At 44.8% G+C, this 27369-nt stretch overlaps 1 protein-coding gene across 4 annotated transcripts in view; it reads right to left on the reverse strand.

Moving 5' to 3' along the window:
- Positions 1 to 27369, reverse strand: part of COG7 (component of oligomeric golgi complex 7) — a 78783-nt gene that overhangs the window by 489 nt on the left and 50925 nt on the right. The window contains exons 14-16 of one of the 4 annotated variants that reach the window (XM_082362459.1): positions 22851 to 22934; positions 19055 to 19169; positions 2587 to 2730 (exon numbers count right to left, since the gene is read on the reverse strand). In XM_082362459.1, the coding sequence (XP_082218585.1) occupies positions 2587 to 2730; positions 19055 to 19169; positions 22851 to 22934 (343 nt within the window). The other 3 variants (XM_082362461.1, XM_082362462.1, XM_082362460.1) reach the window with 3 other exon arrangements.

Raw genomic sequence — 27369 nt, forward strand, 5'->3', positions numbered from 1 at the left:
CCCGCGGTAAGGCACAAGACACCCCCCAACCCCCAAGTGCTGGCGGCCAGGTCTGCCCTCAGCCCACAAGCCTTCACTCTGAGGGCTTTTCCAAGGGGGTCAGACCTGCCTGTGAGCTCGGCCCAGGTCCAGGAATTCGAATCTCATAAAGGAGTTGCCAACATCGCCCCATCCCCGCCACTCCCACTGCACACTCAGCCCTCCAGCCCAGCCAGCCGACCTCAGCCGAAGCTCTACCCTGGGGACTCCTGCGTTCCCAGCCCTGCTCCCCAGCGGACCCCACTGACGACATGGAAAACCCAAGGGGTCAGGAGACACAGGGCTTATCTAAGCAGCTCCCGAAGACAGGGGGGACTTGGACGGTGCAGGGGGCCAGGCCTGGTGTAACGCAGTTCCCACACCTCCCAGATAACCCCTTAGGGTACGAGTTAGGACAGATTACTGAGCCCACCCCCAGGCCAAGTCGATGAGCGTTTCCAAGAGAGGGTCTGCGGCTCCTGCCCTTCTGAAAAGCAGCAGTGCCCTCCAACCGGCAGGCACGCTCGGGCAGCGCCGGCAGAGTGGAGGAGAAAACCGGGTTTCCGAGGTCAGGGTGACCTCAGTGACTGCAGCTACCTCTCGAGTCTCTACTTCCACCTGTGGATGCAGTTCGTACCCATCGGGCAGCATGTTCGGGGGATGAAGTGGGACAAGGACCGCGGACGCGCCTGACGTGACGCGGGTGGTCAGTAATCGGCTGCTCCTTCCCTTCCTCTTCCTGGGCAGCAGGGCTGGCCGAGCCCGAGGAAGGGCGCTCTCCAGCTCCTCCCTCTTCCTGCTCTGAGGGACTGGGAGACGAGTCACTCCGCAGGTCCCTCCTTATGTTCTGATGACCACCCACGTTGATCTTTTCTGCCCGACTAGGCTGGAGCTCCAGGCACGGCTCTATCTTCCCTGTGTCTTCTTTCTGAGGCCCGGCTCGGGGCAGAGCCCATAGGAGGTGCCCGTTCTGCCCTGGCTGCCTGACTCACGTCCCAGTGAGCTGCTTCCCGGGAAAGGCACCACCAACCAGCCAGGCACCTGCCTCTGGCACAAATTCACCCATAAAACTGTGAGTTCCCCTCGACTGCAGGCCAGGACCTGCGAAGCGGCAGCCCATCATCTACCATGACGTCTTCTGTTCAGACAGCAAGAGTGTTTTTGGTTTTGTTACATTTTAATGCTTAATTTGAGCGTCTTTAAGGTGGCCACACACTGCCACAGACCTCTCCGCTCTCTATCGTGTTACCACCTGGCAACTTCCTGGCCCCTAAGCACACTCCCTCACAGCGTAAGCTCAGTGAGCACAGGAACCGTCCAAACCTCTCTTGCATCCCATCTCCTAGTGCGACGGCTGGCACGTAACAGACACTCAGTCAACACTGAGCGAGTGAGCCGATGGATGTGGACGGCTGCTTAACAGGGAGGGCAACGCGGTGTGGACCAGTGAACTCTAGGGACCACCCCCACATCTCACGCACTAGTTCCGCTGGTTCTCCCCTCAATGCTCCCGCCTATGCTAACAGGGACCACCGACGAGCACCTGAACCCCTTCATCTCTTCTCTGAACCTGTGCCCAGTGAGATGACGAAAGCTGGCTGCTGCCCTGTAACTGCTGAGAGCCGACCACGAATGAGCACAGCCGGCAGCTGGGGCAGCTGGGTTCCAGGCCTGGCCCCATCACTCACTGCTCTGGGACCTGGAGCAAAGGGCCTCACTTCCACTTCTTCCTCAGCAAAACAAGAGGCTGGCTCGGGCCTGGGGGCACCCAGGGCAAAGCTCTGGCTGGGTCCCCAAGGAGCTAATCTTTAAGGCTCCCACCACCCTGTCCCTCGCCTGCTCCAAGAGCTGCCTCCAGCTAAAGAACAGGCCGGCAATGGACCGATACCAAGAGGCTGGGGAGACGCCCCGACCACCTGCCTGCAGTACCCCCCGCCTCAGAGCACCCTGCAGGCGGCATCACCTCCAGGGATGTGCGCCAGCAGGAGCAGGTGGGCACACGCCCCTGTGACCCGGGGGGCAGGCAGGTATTTGGATGGAGACCACGGGGCAACCCTGGCTGGGTGCCCCCGCTTCCTTATCAGTGTGACGAAGGCAGGGGCGCTGAGCTCACAGGGGAGTTTTGAAGATTGCGTAAGCCAGTGGGTGCGAGTGCTTGGCTCAGCACCTGGCACGCCTGCGCACAGTGAGAGCTCATTCAACGTCAGTTTGCATGATGATTCTGTCGATGGGCAGAAGGCCAGGCGGGGCAAGGCGGCATCACGCAAGTCTGCCTCACTCATCCCAACCCATCTCGGCAAAGCGCCCCTTAATGGCTCTCAGCCTCGGCAGCTATCCGAGTCCACGGGGACACCTGTCAAAACACTGGTGTCTAGGCTTCTATCCAGGCTTATTACGTCAGAATCTCTGGGGGTGGGGCCTGGGGAGTCCACATTTTTAACAAAGCTTCACAGACAAGCCCAGAGCTGAAGTTGAGAGGAGACCTGGGACGACGCTCCTGGAGGGTAGGGGGCCTGACGGATGCAACAGGCCAGAGCGGCCCCCCCCCCACCCGTCCCAGGGACCCACCAATGTCCGTGGCCAGCTGCTTGGTGGAGTGCGGGGTGAGCTCAGGGATCTGGAGGACCGCGTCACAGTAGGTCTGCATCGTGGCTCTGGCGACAGAGCCCAGCCAGCTGTCGGCCATGTTGTCCAGCTCGGGCAGTTCGTCCCCTGGAAAGGGAAAGAGGGTCACCCAAAGAAACACAGCCTGGTCAGGAAGAACCGGCCACCGACAGCTCTTACGGGGCTCTTCGGGGTGACCAGGCCCCATGATAGGTGCCACATGCAATACACAAAGCTACAGTCTCAATGGGCAACGCAGGAAACAGAGGACAGTTACACCTTAGGTCAACTGGTATTGACTCAGTACAATGAGGATTCAGAAAAGAAAGCAATCAGGTGAGGCGGGACGATCTCAGAGGTCTCAAAGGCTGGGGGCAGAGCAGCCAGGCAGGCCAGGAGGGGTTCTGCAGACAGAGCAAGAGGGAGCGGGGCCACACCACAGGTGAGAGGGTGGAGAGCTGGCACAGCCCAGCAGGAGACAGACGGCAGTGCTGAAGACACAGGCGGCACATCAGAACCGAGACCTGCGCTCAAGACCAAGCCTACCACTAACGAGCCGGGTGCCACCTGACTGTTCGCTTCATCGGTAAAATAGAGATAACATCAGTCCTGGCTTTTCAGGGCTGCTGTGGGAATTACACGGGGCCCTCGCGTGCGCCCTTCCGCACGCTTAGTGCCATGTGCACGGTAGCCATTAGTGCTAGAATGATTATTGGGGGTGGGGGGAGTATGTGCAGGGAGCAGTGGGAAGTGTGTTAGGGGATTGGGCTGGGTCACGGAGGGCACCCCGAGAACCACGTGCACCCCATGTAGTAGGGAGCAGGCAGTGACTGCAGGTTCCCTGCAAGGTTGTGAGAAGACGAGCCCATGTTGGGAGGGCCTGCCAGGCCAGGGCGGGGTGAAGGAGGGAGATGCAGCGGCCATCCAGGCACGAGAGGCACGGGCCTGACGCCTGAGGGCAAGGGGGGCACCCCGCAGCAGAAGTGGAAAGAAGGGGAGAAATGAGAGCAACATTTTTTTATAAGTAAGTACGGAGCCAAGCAGTGGAAAATTAGAAGAAGATAAGCAAAATGCTACTATTACCACCACTAATAATAATAGTAACAGAGAATATAAAGTTACTTGTAAACACCATCTGCTTACAGAGGAGCCCAAAGGGCACGTGGGAACACGGCAACACCTGTGAGTGCAATGGTGGGATGATGTGATCTATTTTCTTTGAGAACTGTGACCTGTTTTACATAGAGCATCTGTACAACAAATACAAGCCAGAAGGCTAAGAATCAAAACAGGATAAACACAAATGAAGACAAGGACAGTAACGTGTGATCTAGCGTTTCCGCCTTGGAACTGGACTGGCTATAGTGTGGCCAGAAACGCAGCTGGGAGGGAGGCTGGTTGGGGGATAAACCTCCTTCTCACTGACTCTGACCCAGAAAGGGCTGAACCTAACAGGCCAGAGCACCAAACACCTAGATTCTAGGGTTGTCGGACAGAACTGAAAGCTGATAGAAATGGATGAGAGGGAGACGTGAAAATGAGTAAGAGACTTAGGCTGGTGCCTTGGGAGACCCTCCAGGTCAGGGGAAGAGGAGCCCAGAGACACAGACACATGGACACAGTGGGTGGCGGGCAGTCGTGTGTTAACTGCATAAGTCCCATTTGTGGAGACCCTGCTGGGTCTGGCGCTGTCCTGGGTGGCCCTGCCCTTCAGGCACTCTCTGGCCAGGCAACAAAGACAGCCCTCAATGAGGTCAGTGCTGCAGCAACTGCACATTCTGAGACCAGCGGGAGCCCACAACCAGGAGCGAGTGCCTGTGCTTACTTGGACAGATGGGCAGTTTGCCAAACGCACACAAGGAGAAAGAGCATTCTGAGCAGAGAGAACAAAACTCGTTTTTAAAAAGTGCCCGTGATAAACAGAGCACGTGTGAGACGGTCCAGCTTGTGAAGAAGCGCGTGTACGTGCACATCCGCAGAGAAAAGCACGCGGGGAGAACAGTCCCTCACATGCTACCAGTGACGGTCTCAGGGCAGTACATTTTTAATCAAAACTTTTTTTTAATTTTGAAAATGAAGAAAAAATCCTTCTGAGTGGCTGGAATGTGAGCATGTGGGGCACAGGAGAGACAGAAAGGGAGGCGATGAGGCCGCAAGCACTGCCCTGGGCAGGACTGGGAAGGGTCCCCAACGCCAGGCCACGAGGGGTTTGGATTTTGTCCTGTAGGTCCTAAGGGGCCATCAGAGGTTTTTAAGTGGGCAGGGAATCATTAGTCAGAGGGTGAGGGCAAGAACCAGGAAAGAGAAGCAAGACAGACAAAATGCAGGAAAGAAAAGAAATCTCAAGAAAAAGGGGTTTTAAAAGGCCAGGCTGGGCTCAGCAACGCTTGAGCTTTTGCACTGACTTCAGCAATGGCCTGGCCACGACAGACGGCGGCCCCTTCCTGACCCATAGTCCCCGCAGGGCTGGCTCTTCCCGGGGGCCCACCACACAGCAGCAGCTCCGCAGAGAGGCTGCACCTGCCCATCAGATGACCTGCCGGAACCAGGAGCTGGGCCCTCTGCCTGTCAGCCGGGCCACAGAGAGTGCAGGAGCCTCCCGGGCCCACTGCCCACACCTGGGAAGCACTTTTCCCCAGTGCCCAGAATCATGACTCCACGGCAGCTCCAGCTGCCACCACAGATCTCCCAAGTCCACTGCAGCCAAACCTGGTAACTCCACCAAGGAAGAGGACCGTGACACGTGGAGGCTGCAGGTTTCCTGCAAATGACTCTGCTCTAACCCACTGTGTTTGTGACCCTTGGACACATCCCTTTACAATTCCCAGAGTTCAATTTCCTCACAGGAAAAAGACTCGCAATGATTTTTAAATCTCCCTCCTACTCATCATTTATCTAAGCCAAAAAGTTCCTATTGGCTGTTTAACCATCTGCTTCATAAAACTTTCAATGTTAAAATGGGAGAAAACTAGAACTAGTGCCAACTATTATATATAGGATGGCTAAACAATAAGGTCCTGCTACTGTATAGCACAGGGAACTATATTCAATATCCTGTGATACACCATAATGGAAAAGAATATTTAAAAAAATATATGTATATGTATAATTGAATCAGTTTGCTGTACACCAGAAACTAACACAACACTGAAAATCAACTATACTCCAATAAAATTTTTAAAAAAGAAAAAAAACCCTAGAACTAGAATGCTAGTTCACTGGGTAATTCTTTCCTATTTTCTGTATGCTTGAAAATTTTCATAATAAAACGTTGAATGAAAGGTAAAAAAAAAAAAAATTACCCAGATCAGCTTCTTCTTATTGTTATGTATTCAACCATTGTTCAAATGTTACTTTATGGCCGGGAGGTTTTTCCTTCTGAACAATGCTCAACCCAGAGTCCAGCACACAGAACGATTAATAAACATTTCTTAAGTGAGTGAATGAATGAACGAGTGAGCAAATGAAAACAATCACATATTCACTAAATCTGTATATATTTATTTGCAGTGGAACAATAAGACATTATGCTCTTCCTGATGTAAGGCAACAGACGATAAACATAGCACCACATTTTCTTGCCAAAGAATTTGAAACTGAATTTAATCCTTATCAGTAAGAGATACATAATGAAGTATTTATGGATGAAATAACATGATGCCTGGGATGTGATTTAAATACTCTAGCAAAAAATGTGAGCAGAATACATGAAACAAGAAGCCATTCTTGAAGCCAGGTGATGAGTGTCTGCGTTTCCTTCTACTATTCTCACTACTTTTGCGTGTGAGTGTGTGTGTACGTGAAAAGTTCTATGAAAAAAAAGTTTAAAAAATTTTTAAACTTAAAAAGTGTATTAGCCAATAAGAACCACTTGGAGCCCTTGAGTCCAAGACGGCAGCACAGGAAGCCCCTGAATTCACCTCTCCCCCAGCACACCACACCCACAACTATTCGTGAAGTGACACCAACTGCATAAGGACTGAGCACCAGCTGAGCGGCTTCCTCCACAGCAAGGGAGGAGGGGGAGGGCCCCATGAAGGTGGGGAGGAGAGGCAGACATACAGCCTCACCAAGCCCCACACGGTAGGGCAGGACCTCATGGGCAGAGCCCCTTCCTGAGCGGCAAGAGGTCTGTCTGTGCCCCGCATCGGGCACCCCAACCCTGGGACCTGCAGCCAGATGAGGGCCCCAAAACATCTGGCTTTGAAACCAATGGAGTTTATGTGCAGGGGACCCGGGGTCTGTGGGAATCTGAGGCACTCCTGCTGAGGAGCTCGTGCACAGACTCACCCCAGGAACCAGCGCATAGGCAGCAGTTTGAGAGGTGACTGGATTTTGTGCGAAGGAGATTCAGCTGCTAATCCTAAAGCATCTGCCAGCGGGGCAGGGAGTATCTAGGGTTGACCTCGGGGACAAAGGGGCTGGAAAACGCCAGCACTCTCCCTCTCCCTTGGGGCGCAGGTGGACAGGCACAGACATGGCCTCGGGAAAGCTGAGGGTGCGCCCCGCTCCACACTCTCCTCCCACATCACTACAAGCACAGGTGTGCCCTGCCCCCAGCGCTCCTCCCCAACCTTGCTAATGCCAGTGGGCAAGTGCAGTCCACACAGGGAACACCTCGACTGCCTGGCTCTGATAACCAGAGGGGCTTGTGCTCCTGGGTACAGGACCGCAACAACCAGAAAGCCAGTTCTGGGCAGGACATCACACCCAGGACACTATGCAGCAGACTGAACCACATCCCCAGTCCGCAGGTGAAAAAGGGCCATTTAATTGTCCTGGAGCTTCAACCTGAGGATAGGCTTCAGGTTTGCCACACACCTAAGGGCTACAGAGGTGCTCTCAGGGAAGCAGGCAGGCAGGCACCATTCTTGCACCCTCCCTTGGCCTCACCACTGCTCATTGGTACCTCCCAGCAAGGAGCTTATACACTCGTCTGAAGTCCCGATGCTTGCAACTGTTGCCCAGGAGACACCTCCAGATCTCCCAGTCTGGAGGTCAGCAGGGTCTATGATTGCAGTCCCATAGGACTGTATACATCTGCATACTTGAAAAGCTGCTGCCTGAGTATCTGGCTTCCAATCAGCCTGAATCTGGGTGCTGAGTGAGATCATTCCCTTTGGAACACTGACAGGTCTTGGTGCATCCTCAACAACTGGAGCGTATCAAGAATAAGCCAGGCTACTTAGACAATCACAGAGGTTTGAGAGACAACCAAGAGCTAGGGAAAAGGTGAACAATAAGGCTCATCTCCTATACAAGGTCACTCCTTCAAGACTGGGAGAGGTGGCTCTTTTGCCTATTACATAGAAGCCAACATAGAGAGTCAAGCAAAATGAGGAAACAGAGGAATAGTTTCCAAATGAAAGAATAAGACAAAACCTGAGAAAAAGGCCTTAATGAAACAGAAATAAGTAATCTACCTGATAAAGAGTTCAAACTCATGGTCGTAAAGATGCTCACCCAACTTGGGCGAAGAATGGATGAACATAATGAGAACATCGACAAAAAGATAGAAAATATAAGAAAGTACCAAACAGAAACTGCAGAGCTGAAGAATACAATAAGAGAACTAAAACATACATTAGAGGGGTTCAGTAGCAGACTAGATGAAGTAGAAGAACAAATCACTGACCTGGAAGACAGAGCAGTGGAACTCATTCAAACAGATCAGCAAAAGGAGAAAAGAATTTTAAAAAGTGAAGATAATTTAAGAGACCTATGGGACAACATCAAGTAGAATAACATTTGCATTATAGGGGTCCCAGAAGGAGAAGAGAGAGAGAAACGGGAAGAAAATTTATTTGAAGAAATAATGGCTAAAAACTTCCCTAACCTGGGGAAGGAAACAGACATTGAAGTCCAGGACACACAGAGTTCCAAACAAGATGAACCCAAAGAGATCCACACCAAGATACATTACAATTAAAATGTCAGAACGGGCTTCCCTGGTGGTGCAGTGGTTGGGAATCTGCCTGCCAATGCAGGGGACACGGGTTCGAGCCCTGGTCTGGGAGGATCCCACATGCCGCGGAGCAACTGGGCCCGTGAGCCACAACTACTGAGCCTGCGCGTCTGGAGCCTGTGCTCCGCAACAAGAGAGGCCGCGATAATGAGAGGCCCGTGCACTGCGATGAAGAGTGGCCCCCGCTCGCCGCAACTAGAGAAAGCCCTCGCACAGAAACGAAGACCCAACACAGCCATAAATAAATAAATAAATAAATAAATAAATAAATAGATAGATAGATAGATAAATAAATAAAATTTAAAATGTCAGAAGTTAAAGAGAGAATCTTAAAAACAGCAAGAAAAAAAAAAAAACTTGTACGTGCAAGGAAACCACCATAAGATTATCAGCTGATTTTTCAACAGAAACTCTGAAAGCCAGAGGGATTGGCATGTTATATTCAAAGTGCTGAAAGGAAAAAACTTCCGACCCAGAATACTCTACCAGGCAAGGCTAGCATTCAGAATTGAAAGACAGATAGTTTTCAAGACAAGCAAAAGTTAAAGGAGTTCATCACCACTAAACCAGCCTTATACGAAATATTAAAGGGTCTTCTTTAAGCTGAAAAGAAAAGGTACTAATAACAAGAAAACATATGAAAATAAAAATCTCTCTGGTGAAAGATGAATATATAGTAAAGGTAGTAGATTAACCACTTATAAAGCTAGTATGAAAGTTAAAAGAAAAAAGTAGTAAAATTAACTACAATAATTAGCTAAGGGATACACAAAATAAAAAGACATAAAATATGACATCAAAAACATTTAACGTGACAGGGGGGAGTAAAAATGTAGAGTTTTTAAAATGCATTCAAATTTAAGTTGCTACCGGGCTTCCCTGGTAGTGTAGTGGTTAAGAATCCACCTGTCAACACAGGAGACACAGGTTCGAGCCCTGGTCCGGGAAGATCCCACAAGCCGCGGAGCAACTAAGCCCGTGCACCACAGCTACTGAGCCTGCACTCTAGAGCCTGAGAGCCACAACTACTGAAGCCTGCACGCCTAAAGCCTGTGCTCTGCAACGAAAGAAGCCAACACAATGAGAAGCCCACGCACCGCAACAAAGAGTAGCCCCTGCTCGCCACAACTAGAGAAAGCCCGCGCGCAACAACAAAGACCCAACGCAGCCAAAAAATAAATAAGTAAATTAAAAAAAGAAAAATTTAAGTTGCTACCAACTTAAAATATACTGCCATATATATATTTGGCAGTATATAATATATATATTTATATATATACTTAATATATATTAGTATATTTTATATATGCTAATATAGTATATATATTTTTATATATACTAATATAGTATATTTTATACATGTTACATATATATATATATATAGAGAGAGAGAGAGAGAGAGACAGAGAGAGAGAGAGTCACTGTTATATGTGAACCTCATAGTAAGCACAAATCAAAAACCTACAGTAAATACACAAAATATAATGAGAAAGGAATATAAACATAATACTAAAGAAATTCATCAAACCACAAGGGAAGAGAAGAAGGAACATAGAGGAATTACAAAACAGCCAGAAAATAATGAACAAAATGGCAATAAGTTCATACTTATTACTTTAAATGTAAATGGACTAAATTCTCCAATTAAAAGACACAGAGTGGCTGAATGGATAAAAAACAAGACTCATCTATGCTTCCTAAAAGAGACTCACTTCAGATCTAAGGACACACACAGACTGAAAGTGAAGGGATAGAAAAAGATTTTCCATGCAAATGGAAATGAAAAGAAAGCCAGTGTAGCTATACTTATATCAGACAAAACAGACTTTAAAACAAAGAATGTAATAAAAGACAAAGAATGTCATTACATAATGATTAAGGGGTCAGTCCATCAAGAGGATGGAACATTTGTAAACATTTATGCACCTAACATAGAAGCACCTAAATATATAAAGCGAATATTAACACATCTAAAGGGAGAAACTGACATCAATACAATAATAGTAGGGGTCTTTAATATCCCACTTACATCATTGGATAGATCATCCAGACAGAAAATCAAGAAAATATCAGCCTCAAATAACCTGTTAGACTAGATGGCCACATGTATATATATGTGTGTGTGTGTGTGTATGTATATATATGAAACATTCCAGCCAAAAAGCAGCAGCAGCAGAATACACATTCTTCTCAAGTTTACATGGAACATTCTCCAGGACAGATCACATGTTAGGCCACAAAACAAGTCAATAAATTTAAGAAGATTGAAATTATATCAAGCATCTTTTCCAATCACAATGGTATGACACTAGAAATCAAGAAGAAAACTGGAAAAATCACAAATATGTGGAGATTAAACAACATGCTACTGAACAACCAATGGGTCAATGAAGAAATCATAAGGAAAATCAAAAATACCTTGAAACAAATGAAAATGGAAATACAACCACCCTAACCTACAGAATGCAGCAAAAGCAGTTCTAAGCAAGAAGTTCAAAACAATACAGACCTACCTCAAGAAACAAGAAATTTTTCAAATAAATAATCTAACTTAACACCTAAAAGAGCTAGAAAAAAGAAGAATAAATGAAGCCCGAAGTTAGCAGAAGGAAGTAAATAATAAAGATGAGAATGGAAATAAATGAAATAGAGACTGAAAAACAATAGAAAAGATCAATAAAACTAAGAGCTGGTTCTTTGAAAGGATAAACAAAATTGACAAACCTTTAGCTAGACTCACCAAGAAAAAAAGAGAGAAGGCTCAAATAAATAAAAGCAGAAATGAAAAGAGGTGAATGATACCATAGAAATACAAAGGATCATAAAAGACTACTATGAACAATTATACACCAAAAAACTGGATAACATAAAAGAAACGGATAACTTCCTAGAAACATACAATCTTCTAAGATTGACCCATGAAGAAATAGAAAATCTGAATAGACCAATTACTAGAAAGGAGGTTGAGTCAGTAATCAAAAACCTCCTAACAAACGTAAGTCCAGGACAACACAGCTTCACTGATGAATTCTACCAAACATTCAAAGAAGATATAATACATATCCATCTCAAACTCTTCCAAAAAACTGAAGAGGGGGGAACATTTCCAAACTTCATTTATAAGAATAGCATTACTCTGATACCAAAACCAGAAAAGACACCACAAAAAAATAAAACTACAGGCCAATATCCCTGATGAACACAGATGCAAAAATTCTCAACAAAATATTAGCAAACGAAATTCAACGATACATTAAAAAGATCATACACCATGATCAAGCAGGATTTATCCCATGGATACAATATTCACAAATCAATGTGATATACCACATTGACAAAATGAAGGATAAAAATCATAGGATCATCTCAATTGACATTTGACAAAATTCAACATCCATTTACGATAAAAACTCTCAACAAAGTAAGTATAGAGTGAGTACCTCAACATAATAAGGGCCGTATATGACAACCCCACAGCTAACATCATACTCACTGATGAAAAGCTGAAAGTTTCTCCTCTAAGATCAGGAACAAGACAAGGATGCCCACTCTTGCCACTTTTATTCAACTTAGTATTGGTAGTCCTAATCATGGTAATTAGGCGAGAAAAAGAAATAAAAGGCATCCAAATAGGAAAGGAAGAAGTAAAACCATCACTATTTGCAGATGACACGATTCTACATATAGAAAACGTTAAAAGACTCCAGCAAAAAACTCTTAGAACTAATGAATGAATTCAGTAAAGTTGCAGGATATAAAATCAATATACAGAATATTGATTGGGTTTCTGTACACTAATAACAAACTATCAGAAAGGGAAATCAGCAAAGCAATCCCATTTACAATTGCATCAAAAAGAAAAATACCCAGGAGTAAATTTAACCAAGGAAGTGAACCACCTGTATACTGAAAACTGTAAGACACTGATGGAAGAAATTTAAAAAGACACAAATAAATGAACAGATATTCCATGGTCATGGACTGGAAGAATTAATATTGTTAAAATGCCCATACTACCCAAAGCAATCTACAGATTCAATGCAATCCCTATCAAAATTTCAATGGTATTTTTCACATAATTAGAACAAATAATTATAAAATTTGTATGGAACCACAAAAGACCCTAAATAACCAAAGCAATCTTGAGAAAGAAGAACAAAGCTGGAGATATCACACGCCCTGATTTCAAACTATATTACAAAGCTATAGTAATCAAAACGGTATGGTATTGGCATAAAAACACATAGATCAATATAACAGATTACAGAGCCCAGAAATAAACCCACACATATATGGTCAATTAATTTGTGACGAAGGAAGCAAAAATATACAAAGTGGACAGGACAGCCTCTTCAATAAACGGTGTTGGCAAAACTGGACAACCACATGCAAAAGAATGAAACTGGACCACTGTCTTACATCATATACAAAAATTAACTCAAAATGGATTAAAGACTTGAACGTAAAACCAAAAACCATAGAATACCTAGGCAGTAAGCTCCTTGACATTGTTCTTAGCAATATTTTTTGGAATCTGACTCCAGAGGCAATGGCAACAAAAGAAAAAATAAACAAATGAACTACATCAAACTAAAAAGCTCCTGGGGGCTTCCCTGGTGGTACAGTGGTTAAGAATCTGCCTGCCAATGCAGGGGACATGGGTTTGAGCCCTGGTCCAGGAAGATCCCACATGCTGTGGAGCAACTAAGCCCATGTGCCACAACTACTGAGCCTGCGCTCTAGAGCCCATGAGCCATAACTACTGAAGCCCATGTGCCTAGAGCCCGTGCTCCACAACAGAGAAGCCACAGCAATGAGAGGCCTGCACACTGCAACGAAGAGTAGTCCCCAGTTGCCACAGCTACAGAAAGCCCACGCACAGCAACGAAGACCCAACACAGTCAAAAATAAATAAATAAAACAAATAAATAAATAAATTTTAAAAATAAATAAATAAATAAAAAGCTCCTGTACAGCAAAGGAAACCATCAACAGAACAAAAAGCCAACCTACTGAATGGAAGAAGATACAGTAGTCCCCCCTTGTCTGTGGTTTTGCTTTTTGAGGTTTCAGTTACCTAAAGTCAACTACAGTCCAAAAATAGTAAATGGAAAATTCCAGAAAAAACCAATTCATATAGCAAGCTTTAAAATGCACTAAGTAGCATGATGAAATCTCACCCTGTCCCACCCTGCCCCACCCTGCCCCACCCTGTCCCGCCTGGGACATGAGTCATCCCTTTGTCCGGTGTATTGTTACTGTATATACCACCCACCCATTAGTATAGGAGAAAACACAGTATATACAGGGTTCAGTACTATCCACAGTTTCAGGCATCCATTGGCAGTCTTGGAACACATCCCCTGTGGATAAGGGGGCACTACTGTATTTGCAAATCATATAATCAATAAGGGGCTAATATCCAAAATATATAAAGAACTCATACAACTCAATAACAAAAAACAACAATCTGATTAAAAAATGGGCAGAGGAGCTGAATGGACATTTTTCCAAAGAAGACATACAGATGGCCAACAGGCACACTAAAAGATGCTCAACATCAGTAATAATCAAGGAGATGTTAATCAAAACCACAATGAAATATCATCTCACACCTGTCAGAATGGCTACTATCAATAAGACAAGAAATAACAAGTTTTGGTTGTAGAAAGAAAGGAACCCTCATCATACACTGTTGGTGGGAATGTAAATTACTGCAGCTACCATGGAAAACAGTATGGAGGTCCCTCAAAAAATTAAAAATAGAACCACCATATGACCCAGATATTCCACTTCTGGGTATTTATCCAAAGAAAACAAAAACAAATTCAAAAAGACATACACACCCCTATGTTCATCACAGCATTATTTACAATAGCCAAGATATGGAAACAACCTAAATGTCCATCAGTGGATGAATGGATAAATAAGATGTGGTATATATACACAATGGAATACTATTCAGCCATAAAAAAGAGAGAAATCTTGTCAATTTCAACAACACGGATGGACCCTGAGGGTATTATGCTAAGTGAAATAAGTCAGTCAGAGAAAGACCAATACTGTATGATTTCACTTATATATGGAATCTGAAAATCAAAACAAACGAACAAATGAAACAAAACAAAACTCATAGATACAGAGAACAGATTGGTGGTTATCACAGGGGAAGAGAATTAAGGGAGGAGGCAAAAAGGGTGAAGGGGGTCAACTGTATGGTGACAGATGGTAACTAGACTTCTTGTGGGGATCACTTTGTAGTGTATACATATATCAGATTATTATGTTGCATACCTGAAACTAATATATTAATATTATATCAATAAATATATATATAGAAAAATTGAATTAAAAAAACTCACATAAACTCATTACCCTTCAATAACTATTACTAGCATTGTAGTTTACATATATTTTTAACATACAATAAAGAAATATATTCTAATTTTAAAATTTCAGACAGTACATAAATATCATGAGTAAAAACTAACCATACTTCACATCTCTGCTGCCACTTCCCTGCCCAGAGGTGGCCACTGATACCAGTTTGGTACGTGTTCTGCCAGACCTATTTTCAATGCTTTTATGTGCATATGTATGTACAGAAATACACAGGGTGGGGCTTTTTCAAAACATAAATAATATTGTATGTATTATTTTGTATCTTGCTTTTTTGTCTTAACAATGTAAGATCCATATTTCTGAAGATCTTATCTCTAAGTTCAAATAGTTCTACCTCTTATAAAGAAAATCAAAGAGAAATTTTCTCCATTATGGATACATCACAATATACCTACCTACTCCCTGAGTAACAGACATTTGGGTTTTCTAATTTTTTGCTATTACAAACAATTCTGCAATGAACCACCTCATATGCACCTCCGTGGGCACATAAGCATGGATTTCTCTTGAATGGGCATCTAAAAGAAGAACTGCTGGATCAAAAAGGATGGGTTTACTTTAACTCTGGATAGAAACCACCCTCCAGACAACCTTTATCGATTTATTCTCCTAGGGTCTTATCTTTGGCTTTTTCCTTTGTTTAAATCATGAGATATACCATACACCTGGTAGAATGTATAAAACACATTACATGTTTTACAGAACAACTATAAAGCCAATGCCAATGCAATCACCTCTATGTTCAAGAAGAAGGCCACTGCCGGTACCCCAAAGCTCTCACATGCCCCTCCAAGCACACGCAGCAGGATCCCAGGTACCTCGCTCTGCAGCCTCTCCCCAGGTATGCAACCCCCAGCAAGCCTTCTAACTTTGGCTGTTCAGATTCTTTCTGTCTTATTTCTTTTGCTCAATCATGTGACTGTGAGAATCATCCATGTCATTATGTATAGCTGTAGCTTGTTCACTTTTAATACTGCATACTATTTCATCCCATGACTGTACCATAACGTAGGTGTCCACTTTACTGTTGGTGGACATTCAGGTTACTTCCAGTTTTGGGGCTATTACCACGTCACCACAAATATCCTTATAAATATATGTGGGGGGCACACACAGAAGAGGTTCTAGGATATATATCTGGGAGTAAAACTGATAGGCCAGAGGGTATGCACACTGTCACTTTTACTAGAAAATGCCAAACTGTTTCCAAAGTGGATATACCAATTGATAGTGGTGTGAACGTTCTCTAGTCTTTTTTTTTTTTTTGGCCTTGCCGTGCAGCTTGTGGCATCTTACTTCCCCAACCGACCAGGGATCAAAGCCATGCTCTCGGCAGTGAAAGCTCAGAGTCCTAACCACTGGATTGTCAGGAAAGTCCCCTAGTCTCTTCTCCTTGTGCTTACATGCACAGCGGGTTTTTTTTAAATGGACTCATACTGCATATATTATTTTATAACCATTCTTCACACTCAATATGCTGAGAATATATGTATGTCATTAAATATTTTTTATAATATCATTTTAATGGCTGTATATAACTATACGGATGTACAAAAACAGTTTAATCAAAATTTCTAGAGTTTCACATTTATTTTTCTTTTTAATGTTTTGCTTTTATAAACAATGCTGGGATGAACATTCATGGAGTTACACTCAAGGTTATTTTATTAGCATAATTATCTAGCAGTAGAATACCCGATCTAAAAGGTATGCACATCTCTAAGGTCTTTGATCTTATGTCAAATAGCCCTTCAGAAATTCAAACTGTACAATTTAAACTGTTTTCCTCCATCTTGCCAATATTAAGCATAAACACTTAAAATATATGCATGGGGCTTCCCTGGTGGCGCAGTGGTGAAGAATCCGCCTGCCAATGCAGGGGACACAGGTTCAAGCCCTGGTCTGGGAAGATCCCACATGCCACAGGGCAACTAAGCCCGTGTGCCACAACTACGGAGCCTGTGCTCTAGGGCCTGTGTGCCACAACTACTGAGCCTGTGTGCCACAGCTACTGAAGCCCGTGTGCCTAGAGCCCATGCTCCACAACAAGAGAAGCCACCGCAATGGGAAGCCCGCGCACCGCAAAGAAGAGTAGCTCCCGCTCGCCACAACTAGAGAAAGCCCGCGTGCAGCAACAAAGACCCAACACAGCCAAAATAAATAAATAAATTAATTAATTAATTAAATTTATTTTAAAAATAAATAAAAATAAAATAAAATAAAATATATGCATGTATATATAGTCAATTTGATAGGTTGTAAAATGATCCATCCTACTTTCATTTGCAGCTCTTTGAGGATTACTAAAGTTAAAACATTTCTTTATGTTTTAGCTTATCTGAATGCCTTCATGTTGTTTACTTATTTTTCCGTGGGTGTTCATCTTTTTCTTACTGACTTGTAAGAACTTTTATAAAATGAGGATATTAACCATCATCTATCATATATGTTGCTATTTTTTTCCAGTTTATCATTTATCTTTCAATTTCCTTTACAGTTTCTTTTTTTTTTTAATATTTATTTATTTATTTGGCTGCACCGGGTCTTAGTTGCGGCACGCGGGATCTTAGTTGCAGCATGCGGGATCTTTAGTTGTGGCATGTGGGATCTAGTTCCCTGACCAGGGATCAAACCCGGGCCCCCTGCATTGGGAGCGTGGAGTCTTAGCCACTGGACCACCAGGAAAGTCCCCTCCTTTACAGTTTCTATCTTTCATTTCAAAAAAGTCTTCCCTTCCCTATCATGAAGATTATTGTCACTCATAGTTTAGCTTAGCAGGTTTCACATTTTAAATCTGAATTTTAAACAGAATTTTTTTTTCAAAAATTATGTAAGTACCATTAATATTTATAATCCTATGAAGCTTATGGAGATTTTATTTGTATTACTTTTGCAAACAGTTTATGGAAATTTGACAACTATGCCTATTCTCTGTGGGATAAAAATCTTGACATATTGATTCAATCAAATGTGCTGATTATATGGAACAATTCCTCTTTTCTTCTCGTTAATTTTCCTTTTTGATCTGTCAAAGCCCAAACGAGAGGTACAAGATTTTCTCAGTACTAATGTGGTTTTGTCATTATACGTCTGCCAGCTTCTTCTTTATATACTTCAGTGCTGTGTTACTGGCCACAAAAGGGTACCTGACTACTACAGGTTCACCGTGGAATCCACCTGTTATTGACATAAAGAATCATTTAGTCTCATTTATTATCTTTTGATTTGATTCAACTTCTTTAATAGTGATGCAGTCATCTTGTTTTCTTTTTATTTGAATTTACATGAGATGCCTTTTAGCCACCCTTTATTTTTAACCTTTCGATGTGATTTTATTTTCAGTGTGGTACCTTCTCTTGAGCTGCTGAATCCTTTATATACCAAGTGATTTTTTTTCTGTCTATTCAGTATTACAGAGGGAGGCCTATAATGCCCAATGTTAGGGATAAGATGATTTTGGATCAGAGAGTATGTGGTCCCTGTTCAAATCTGTCAGGCCCAGACAATGAGAAAAAGGAAAAGTGTTAACGTATTGTATTTTTTTACCTTGCCAGTTTAGAGACCCACGAGCCTTGGGGAGTTGGAAGCTCACTACAGCCAGAGGCATTTGGACAGAAGTGTTAACCTCTACCCTGAAGAGTTTATATTGTCTTGACAAGAAAAATTCTTCTTATGAGGTGCCACTTTACTTGACAGGTGGCCCACACAGAGGGGGAGCAGAGAGAGAGAAAACACCTGGCGGGCCCCTTGCCCTGTGACCTCCCTTCTATCACCAATGAACGCCTACGACCCCAGGCCCACCTGCCACCACCTCCCAACTGACGGCACTGGGGGAGTTCCCCAGGGATGCCCTGCATACAGTGAGCCCTCCCTAATCCACTCTGTCCCGCAGAAGTCCCTCAGAGGGTGCAAAAAGAGAACCCCAATCTTTCTCAGCCACGACTGTACACTTTGACAACTATTTCAGTGCGAGTGTGGAGGACGGGTATGATGAGGGTAAGGTGTTACAAGGGGCATGCGATCACATCCAAGCCCGCCGCTCTCTTTCCTGCAGGTCTCTCTTACCTTGCTCAGGAGGAAACGGCAGCTTTCCAGCGTGCAAAGCCAGCTCTAGGGCTGAGTCCTCCTGAGTCACGAATGGCTCAAGGTTCAAGGGGAGGGACATGATATACTGCCCGATCTGAAACAAAAGAAAGCACTGTCAGCCCAACGTTGACACATGCGGCGGTAATTATTTCATGCAGTACATTTATGTGAAGGCAAATGGTGGACAGACAAAACTGCAAGACCCTGCAGCAGCTCCAGGTCTGATCTTTCCAGTGTGTGGTAACACTGGTGAGGCAACATCTGAAAAAAAGTCACCGGTAGTTTGCACATAGATCATAGATTCATCCTTCTCACTCATGGCCTCAGTATTTTTGGAATGCATTCAGTGCGAGCTCTACCTCAAATGAGTAATGGATACTGGAGTGCTTTGCACAATTTAAAGCACTTGTGTAAATATAAGTTATTATTACTGTTCATAGATGAAAAACCAGTAAGATGCTAATGTCAACAAGTGCATGGTCAAGCAAGAATTTCAATCCTGTCTTCTGGATTTGGATCTGGGTCTCTTCCTTCTAAGTGATTTAACCAGGCGAAGGAAGGAATTTTGTTGGGGAAAAAAGTAGTTTATAATTATAAATTAATTTGGAGGGAAAACTGTATATTTTCATAATACAAACTCTAGAAAATAAACCTTCTTGGTTGGTGAGGAATCGCAAAGGCAGGGTTACAAGACATTTGGGATGAGCCCATGAGTAATTCAGGATTTGTCATGTGTTTGTCAGATACACAGACTGTCATCATGGATACATTTTAGACACCTATTTCTATTACAACTCACAACTGTTTAGTATTTTAAGGTAAGTATATGTGTCATTTCAAAATGAGGCTGATTTTCAGGTTATGACAACGTAATATATATTTTCTTAAAAAGGTACTGGAGCCTGTTGTTGATTTTTTTGGCTCCATATTGATTTCACACATTCATTCCAACTTAGAGTTGATACTGATTCTGCAAGCTAAAAGTCCAAGGACTATTAGAGAAAGATCTTCTCGATCTGGCCTTACATACGCCTATATGGCAGCAGGTGTCCAGAAGTTAAGACAGACTCCCAAAATCTACCAGCCCAGAGAACTACAGGATGATTACACCTTCATCTCCAAACACTTAATGTGGCCCATTGTGCTAACGAAAAATTGTGTTTAGTCTCCCTTTAAAGCGGTATGTACATAGATGGTAAAATGAAAAAAATCAGGGCTTCGCTGGTGGCGCAGTGGTTAAGAGTCTGCCTGCCAATGCAGGGGATGCGGGTTCGCGCCCTGGTCTGGGAAGATCCCATATGCCGCGGAGCAACTAGGCCCGTGAGCCACAACTACTGAGCCTGCGCGTCTGGAGCCTGTGCCCCGCAACAAGAGAGGCCGCGATGGTGAAAGCCCATGCACCGCGATGAAGAGTGGCCCCACTTGCCGCAACTAGAGAAAGCCCTCGCACAGAAATGAAGACCCAACACAGCCATAAATAAATAAATAAATAAAATGCTGGCTTAACTCCTAGAGAGTTTCATTAAAAAAAAAAATCAGCACCTTTTCCTTTCATTTACTTAGTAAGTGAAACACTCAAACTAGACAAGTGGTCACTTATGTCACTAATAACCACAACCACTGTACATTTCAGCTTGAAATGGCAACAAATTCATCATTTTTCCCCAAGGCTGGAGGAAGAGAAGGATGCTGACTTCTGGGGTTAGAATTTCTCTGTTGTAATTCCACTCAGCAAGCACTTCCTGAACACCTACTATGTGCAGAGACCACAGGCATATTCCTGTATTTGGTATCCCTTTCATCCGTAGCCATAACCTCTTGGCTAAATCCACAAACCCAGTTTTACTTGAAATAAAGAATCATCATCAATATGCCTTGCATCTATGTTGTTTTATTTCTTCAAAGGATTTTCTCCTATTTCATCCCCTTATAATGCTCACACAGTCCTGCGTGGGTGAGGGCATTCACCAGCAAGGCAAAGCGTCGGTTAGGTGCAAATTTTCAACAATCTGACATCTCAAACTTGAATGAATTGGCCTTAGACTGTGGGGATTGCTGTGGTTTCTAGAGAGATTCCACAATGCCAAGTTTTTCTTGGGAGTTCTGTCTATGTTTATTTCTTGGAAATCAATGTGGGAAGGGATGCTCACCATCACACCTGTAGATGTTTGTCTACTATTCTCCCATATTCAATAAATACTCCTTGATATCCTGGCTGGGTAAGCGCAGTGACTCAGGAAAAGTGAACAGCTCTGTGGTCAGAAGGACCTGGGTTTGAGTTTTGGCTCTACCACTGTGTGACGTTGGGCAACTTCCTTAATCTGTCGGGGCCTTGGTTTCGCCATCTCGGAAATGAGGGTGATCTCATACTTACTTCAGAGGGCTGTGGCAAAGATGAAACTAATACTGCGTGAGACACACATAAAGCACCAGGCATCCTAACAGAGCGACTGCTGAATGAGTGGCTTCCCTGCCCCACTCCCATCCCCCAGAGCCTTGGTGCTTCTGACCACAAAACACGGCTGCCGCCAACCGGCTCACAAAGTTGTTGATTCGCTCTATACTGCACACTATCTCACGGCACCGATAAGAGCCTAGCACTGCCCCTGCACACAGTACATACTCAGTAGATATTCACTTCCTGAGCTGAGGTCATCAGAAGATGACCTCATGAGGACGATGCCTACCTGGGGGCGGACGAGCGGCAGCCGGTGGGAAAGAGCCCTGGCCTGCGAACGCCCCCTCGCCTTCCTTACTCCTCTGTGTTGAAAATCAACTCGATAGCCTCTCGAGTTCCTTCTACGCAACTTCGTTTCTGGAATCAATTTCGATTGCAATACACATGTCTCAATTCTAAAAATAAGATTATTCTCATTGGTTGTAAAGACCAACCAACATTTTTAGTTCCGTCCAGGGTATTGAATAATGCCCTGAAAAACAGAGGAAAACAACTGCCGTTTTGGACTTGCTCAGTGAACAGAGAGACGAAAGCCATCCTCCTTGCTACCCACCAGTGGGATCACACACACTTCCTCTAACTGTACAATATTTACTTCTAAAATTCCTTTGCAGGGGCCTCCCTGGTGGTCCAGTGGGTAAGACTCCACGCTCCCAATGCAGGGGGCCCGGGTTCGATCCCTGGTCAGGGAACTAGATTCCGCATGCATGCTGCAACTAAGAGTTCGCATGCCGCAACTAAGGAGCCCGCATGCTGTAACAAAGATCCCGCATGCCGCAACTAAGGCCCAGCGCAGCCAAAATAAATAAATAAATATTTTAAAAAATAAAATAAAATTCCTTCGTATCTATTACAACAGTCATAACTTACACAGGGGTGGATTCTAAAGTGAGAGCTCAAGGCAGAAATCACCTATCTCAAAATCACCCCTGAAAACTGCAGAACTCCCCCATAGTGTGAGGAAGACACAGTTGGGGTCTATCGTTCCTGTACAGCACTTCCTATGCTCACTGATATTCAAGAGCAATGGAGCTGGACTCACACCCTGATGCCCTCAGGCACTGGCCACACCTCACATTGAGAGGGATCGGGGAGGGGCGGGAATGTGTTAGGCTTTGAAATCAGCATGTGTTTCATCAGCTGATTTAAGGAAATCAACCGCATTTCCTTAAAGTCCTGGATATGGATGGGGACTATCCAAAAGCAAAGGTCCAGACAGAACCGATGCAGCAAGGACCACTTTACCCAGAAGGGCCAGACAAGACAAGGTCTCAGATGCCGTGACCGGTGCAGAGAAAAGCGCACAGAGGCTCTTACGTTGCTGATGTACTCGAGAGGAGTGAGACTGAAGGTGGGCAGGTCATCGGTCAGGGTTTCTCCAATGCCGGCGGTGTTCCAGCTCTAAGGGAGGAAGGAGAGGAAACAGTCAATGTCACAGCACCCAGGCAGCACGCGAAAGCACCACGTGCTGGAAACTACATGAAGAACGCAGCATCACCACAGGCACTATCTCTGCTCAGAGCTGGCCTTGGGAATCATCACCACGTGGCACACCAGGGATTTCTCTTCTTTAAGGCATCACCTTGAAGCCCGCCACAGAGAAAGTAATCCTCTCTCTCGCTGCATCCTTTCAGATCCATAAAGCAGGAAATCCCACCTTCTCCACTCAACTATTCGATGGGAACCGATCCCTTCTGTGTTTACCCGCTCAGAATGTGAAAGGAAGAGTTGGATATTCTTGTTCTGAATTTCTCTACAGGGTGAGGGCAACCGGTTAACAGCTGCTGGCACAGGTAGCCTCACTAACTCCCAGGTCATCAGCCAGCCCTCTGAAGAGACCAGGACCCCCTAAAATCCTCCACAGAGACCATATGTGAATTGGAAGCCCTGTCTGGTTGCCGGAATATCCAAACCACATTCACCAACACTGCTTTACTAAGTTAAAGGTGCTGCTTTTATTCCACCTGCTTTCTGGATCTATGTCTCATCTGATTCAGAACTCAAAGGGAAAGGGAAGAGAAGGAGCCTCCAAACCCCACCAACAGCCCCTTTGTCCTTTTCAGGACCCCCTGTCTGGAGACCTGCAGCACCAACACGTCTTCTTTCATCATTCAATGGGACTATGACGTCACTGTGGGAGCCTTCCCGGCCTCCCCTACAGAGTTAGGCCAATTACCAGCACACATGTGGTTAATTATCAGCATGGCACAGCTTTCCACAGAAATCTAGTTGCTGAATTCTTACCTGAGTCACCCTAAGGTCAGCCTGGAAAACAAGGCCCTTTCTGGCTGGACTCCTGGAGTGACTCCTGAGGTCACGTGGTAGCTGCTCTCTGCAGCCACCTGTTGCCCGATCTGGTTGCTTGATCCTTTAAGGAGCTTTCCGGGAATGTCATGACCGTGTCCACCCCTGGGATCCCGGCCCAGGCCAAGCCTCAGCCGTCCTCCCCACACTCTCTAGCACCAACTCGACTCTAATTTTCCTGCTCTAGACAAAGCCTTTTCTTCCCCGCCCCTGCCCCTATAGTTTTCTAAACTCCTTGCTGTTTTTGTTTTATAAATGTATTTATTTATTTGTTTTTATTTTTGGCTGTGTTGGGTCTTTGTTGCTGTGTGCAGGCTCCTCATTGCAGTGGCTTCTCTTGTTGCAGAGCACGGGCTCTAGGTGCATGCACTTCAGTAGTTGTGGCACGCGGGCTCAGTAGTTGTGGCTCGTGGGCTCTAGAGCACAGCCTCAGTAGTTGTGGTGCACAGGCTCAGTGGCATGTGGGATCTTCCCGGACCAAGGATCGAACCCGAGTCCCCTGCATCAGCAGGAGGCTTCTTAACCACTGCACCACCAGGGAAGCCCTCCTTGCTGTTTTCTGAGAATCCTCTTTTGTTTCAAAATTTCCTACTTTTTTTTCAGTTAACTCCCACCCCAGGGGAAGGAACACGCCGATCATGCACGTGCACCGAGTGCCCATGCTGCATAGCACCCTGTGCCAGGCTTTGTAGGGAGGAGACAAAGAATTGGCAATCTTGGTTCTTGCTCTCCTTGGGGAACCAAGACCCCTGACACACGCCCACCCTCTACCCCCTACACCTACACACACACGCACACACACACACACACGCACAGGCTTCCACTTCAAGAGTTCTCAGTGGCAGAAGTTCTCAGTCAGGTTTTATACAAGAGTTCAGAGGAGCAAGAGCCTAGGGTGGCTAGAGAAGGGGCCGGCCACAGGATGCATGAGGTGCAGAGAGGGAAGGCTAGAAAGAGAATGCACAGCTGTGAACACCAGGCTAAGAAAAGGGAAAATCACGGGGCTTCCCTGGTGGTGCAGTGGTTAAAAATCCGCCTGCCAATGCAGGGGACACAGGTTCGAGCCCTGGTCCAGGAAGATCCCACATGCCGCAGAGCAACTAAGCCCTCGTGCCACAACTCCTGAAGCCCGGGCACCAAGAGCCTGTGCTCTGCATCAAGAGAAGCCGCCGCAATGAGAAGCCCACGCACCGCAACGAAGAGTAGCCCCCGCTCACCGCAACTAGAGAAAGCCCGCGCACAGCAACAAAGACCCGACACAACCAAAAATAAATAAATAGATTAAATTAATTTAAAAAAAAAAAAGAAAAGGGAAAATGAAAGAGAGAGAGAGAAGAGGGAGGGAAGGAGAGAGGGAGGGAGGGAGAGAAAGAGAGAGAGATGGAAAGGTAACCTGTAGAGTTCAAAAGGGACGTAAAAGACACATCACACATCCACCAATCCCAACGTGCAGAACTAATCTGGATCCTGATTCAAACAGTTAAATCATGACACTTATAAGACAACTGGAAATTTGAACACTGATGATATTAAGGAATTATTTTTAATTGTATTTTTAAGGGTGATTATGGTATTGTGATTATTTTTAGAGTTCTTATTTTAGATAAGGGGTATATATGAAACAGAACGGCCAGGAGTTGATCATTGATGAAACAGGGTGAGGAGGACACAGAGTTTATTACACTCTTCCCTCTACTCGTGCATATGTATGAAAATTTCCAGAGTAAAAAGTTTTTAAAAATAGATTATCACACTGACTATGGGGAGCCAAGTAAGGGATCTGAATGCGGAGAGACAAAATCAGAGCGATGCTTTAGGAAGATTAATGCAGCAACTCTGAGAAGGATTGTGGGCGGAGAGGAAGATGAAAGGCAACAAAGGCAAACAATTCAGAGATGACGAGATCCCAAACCAGGGCAGTGGCCATGGAAACAGACAGAGACAGATTTAAAAAGAAGGAACAATACAACCTGGTGGTGAAGTCCTGGCACAGAGGGGCACAGGGAGGGAGCAGAGGTGGTGAGGGTCAGTGAGGCAGAGAAGGGGAGGCCAGGAGCAAGGGCTGAGTTGTGGGGAAAGAGCACATCACCGGAGCGCATCTAAAGGACCAGCACCGTGGGCTGCAGGCCCTGGGAAGGCTTCACAGAGGAGGCTGGGGGAGCGAAGTCAGAGGGTGATCGGGCGGAGGGCAGAGGGAAAGAAGAGCCAGAGTGGAAAAGTACTTTGGAATAAGGGTGAGACAGAGTGGACTGATGAGGGAGGGCCTGAAAAAGCAGGCAGAGAGGGTGGACCTGAAGAGGGTCAATAGGGAAATGAGGCAGATTATTTTTGAATTTAAAATTTCCTTCTAAGGGCCTTTTCTAACCATCTGTCACCAGGTAACGCAGGTAAACTTCAACAATCTATTTTGAAAGGGAATATAGTGTTGGTTTATATTCTTGTAATGTACAAGAGAGATACAATTTACCAGCAAACATTAAAAACAAACATTTAATGACCAGGGTTTAATTTTCAAATCCTTAAGGCCCAAGTGTTTGCCTTTGTATTGTGTGCTTTCAGGCTGGCACTCTGGGAGAACTCCTCCTAATCGCCAAAGCTGCCTGTGTCCATTCCCAGCGCCCGAGCCATTGTGGTGAGGCCTGAATGAGAAGGCGAGATCAGGCAACCAAGGACCGGGGCAGAACAATGAGCGTGGAATGCAGAAGTAGAGGGCAAAGGACAGGTGGGAAGCACCGAGCTGGGCTCAGTGGAGAAGAAGACTAAACAACTGGCAGAATTAAGGTTTCAGAACACAAGACGTTAACCTTTGACAAAATAAAAATAATAAAAACAACCAAACCGGGGAGGTTGGGGAAGGAAGATGCGAGATGTAAGGAATGCTAATCCCATCGGCTTTCAGGGCAGGCGAATCAATGTCAATATCTGTCTAAAATAGAAACATGATTAACAAAAACCAATGACTCCCATCTATCTGCAGTTTTCATAATCTTTCTTTCTTAATCTTGAAGAGATCTTCTGGGGACTGATATCTTTCATGGTGAAGAAACTATTATCTCAAGTTCAACCATTCCTTTGGTTTCGTTTATCTTCTTTTTCTAGTTAAATTCAAATAACGTTTATATTGTACACATTTTTTTTTTTTTTTGAAAAACAGCATGTGTAGCACAATTCCATTTCTTCCTATGGATCATTTCCCTACCAATGCCCGTCCAGCCTTCAACATGTGAGTGGGCAGGAAGAGATGTCTGGCTTGATGATTTCTGGACGTTGGGACTTTGAAGGGGTTTACTGCTTTTTTTCTTTGTACTTTCCTATATTGCTTGAATTTCTGAAAATGGATATATGTAATTTCTATTTTTAAAAACTGTCATCACTCTTGAGAATCACAGAAAAAAAGAAAACCACCACGTATTAAGCATCTACTCTGTGACAGGGGCTGTGCTAAATTCTATCATATACACAATCTCACTTAATCCTCACATACCCATATGGTGAGGATTACTGTATCCCCATTTTAAAGATACGGAGATGA

The sequence above is a fragment of the Balaenoptera borealis genome, assembly GCF_965194805.1.
Source record: "Balaenoptera borealis genome assembly, chromosome: 16".
NCBI classification, from domain to species: Eukaryota; Metazoa; Chordata; class Mammalia; order Artiodactyla; family Balaenopteridae; genus Balaenoptera; species Balaenoptera borealis.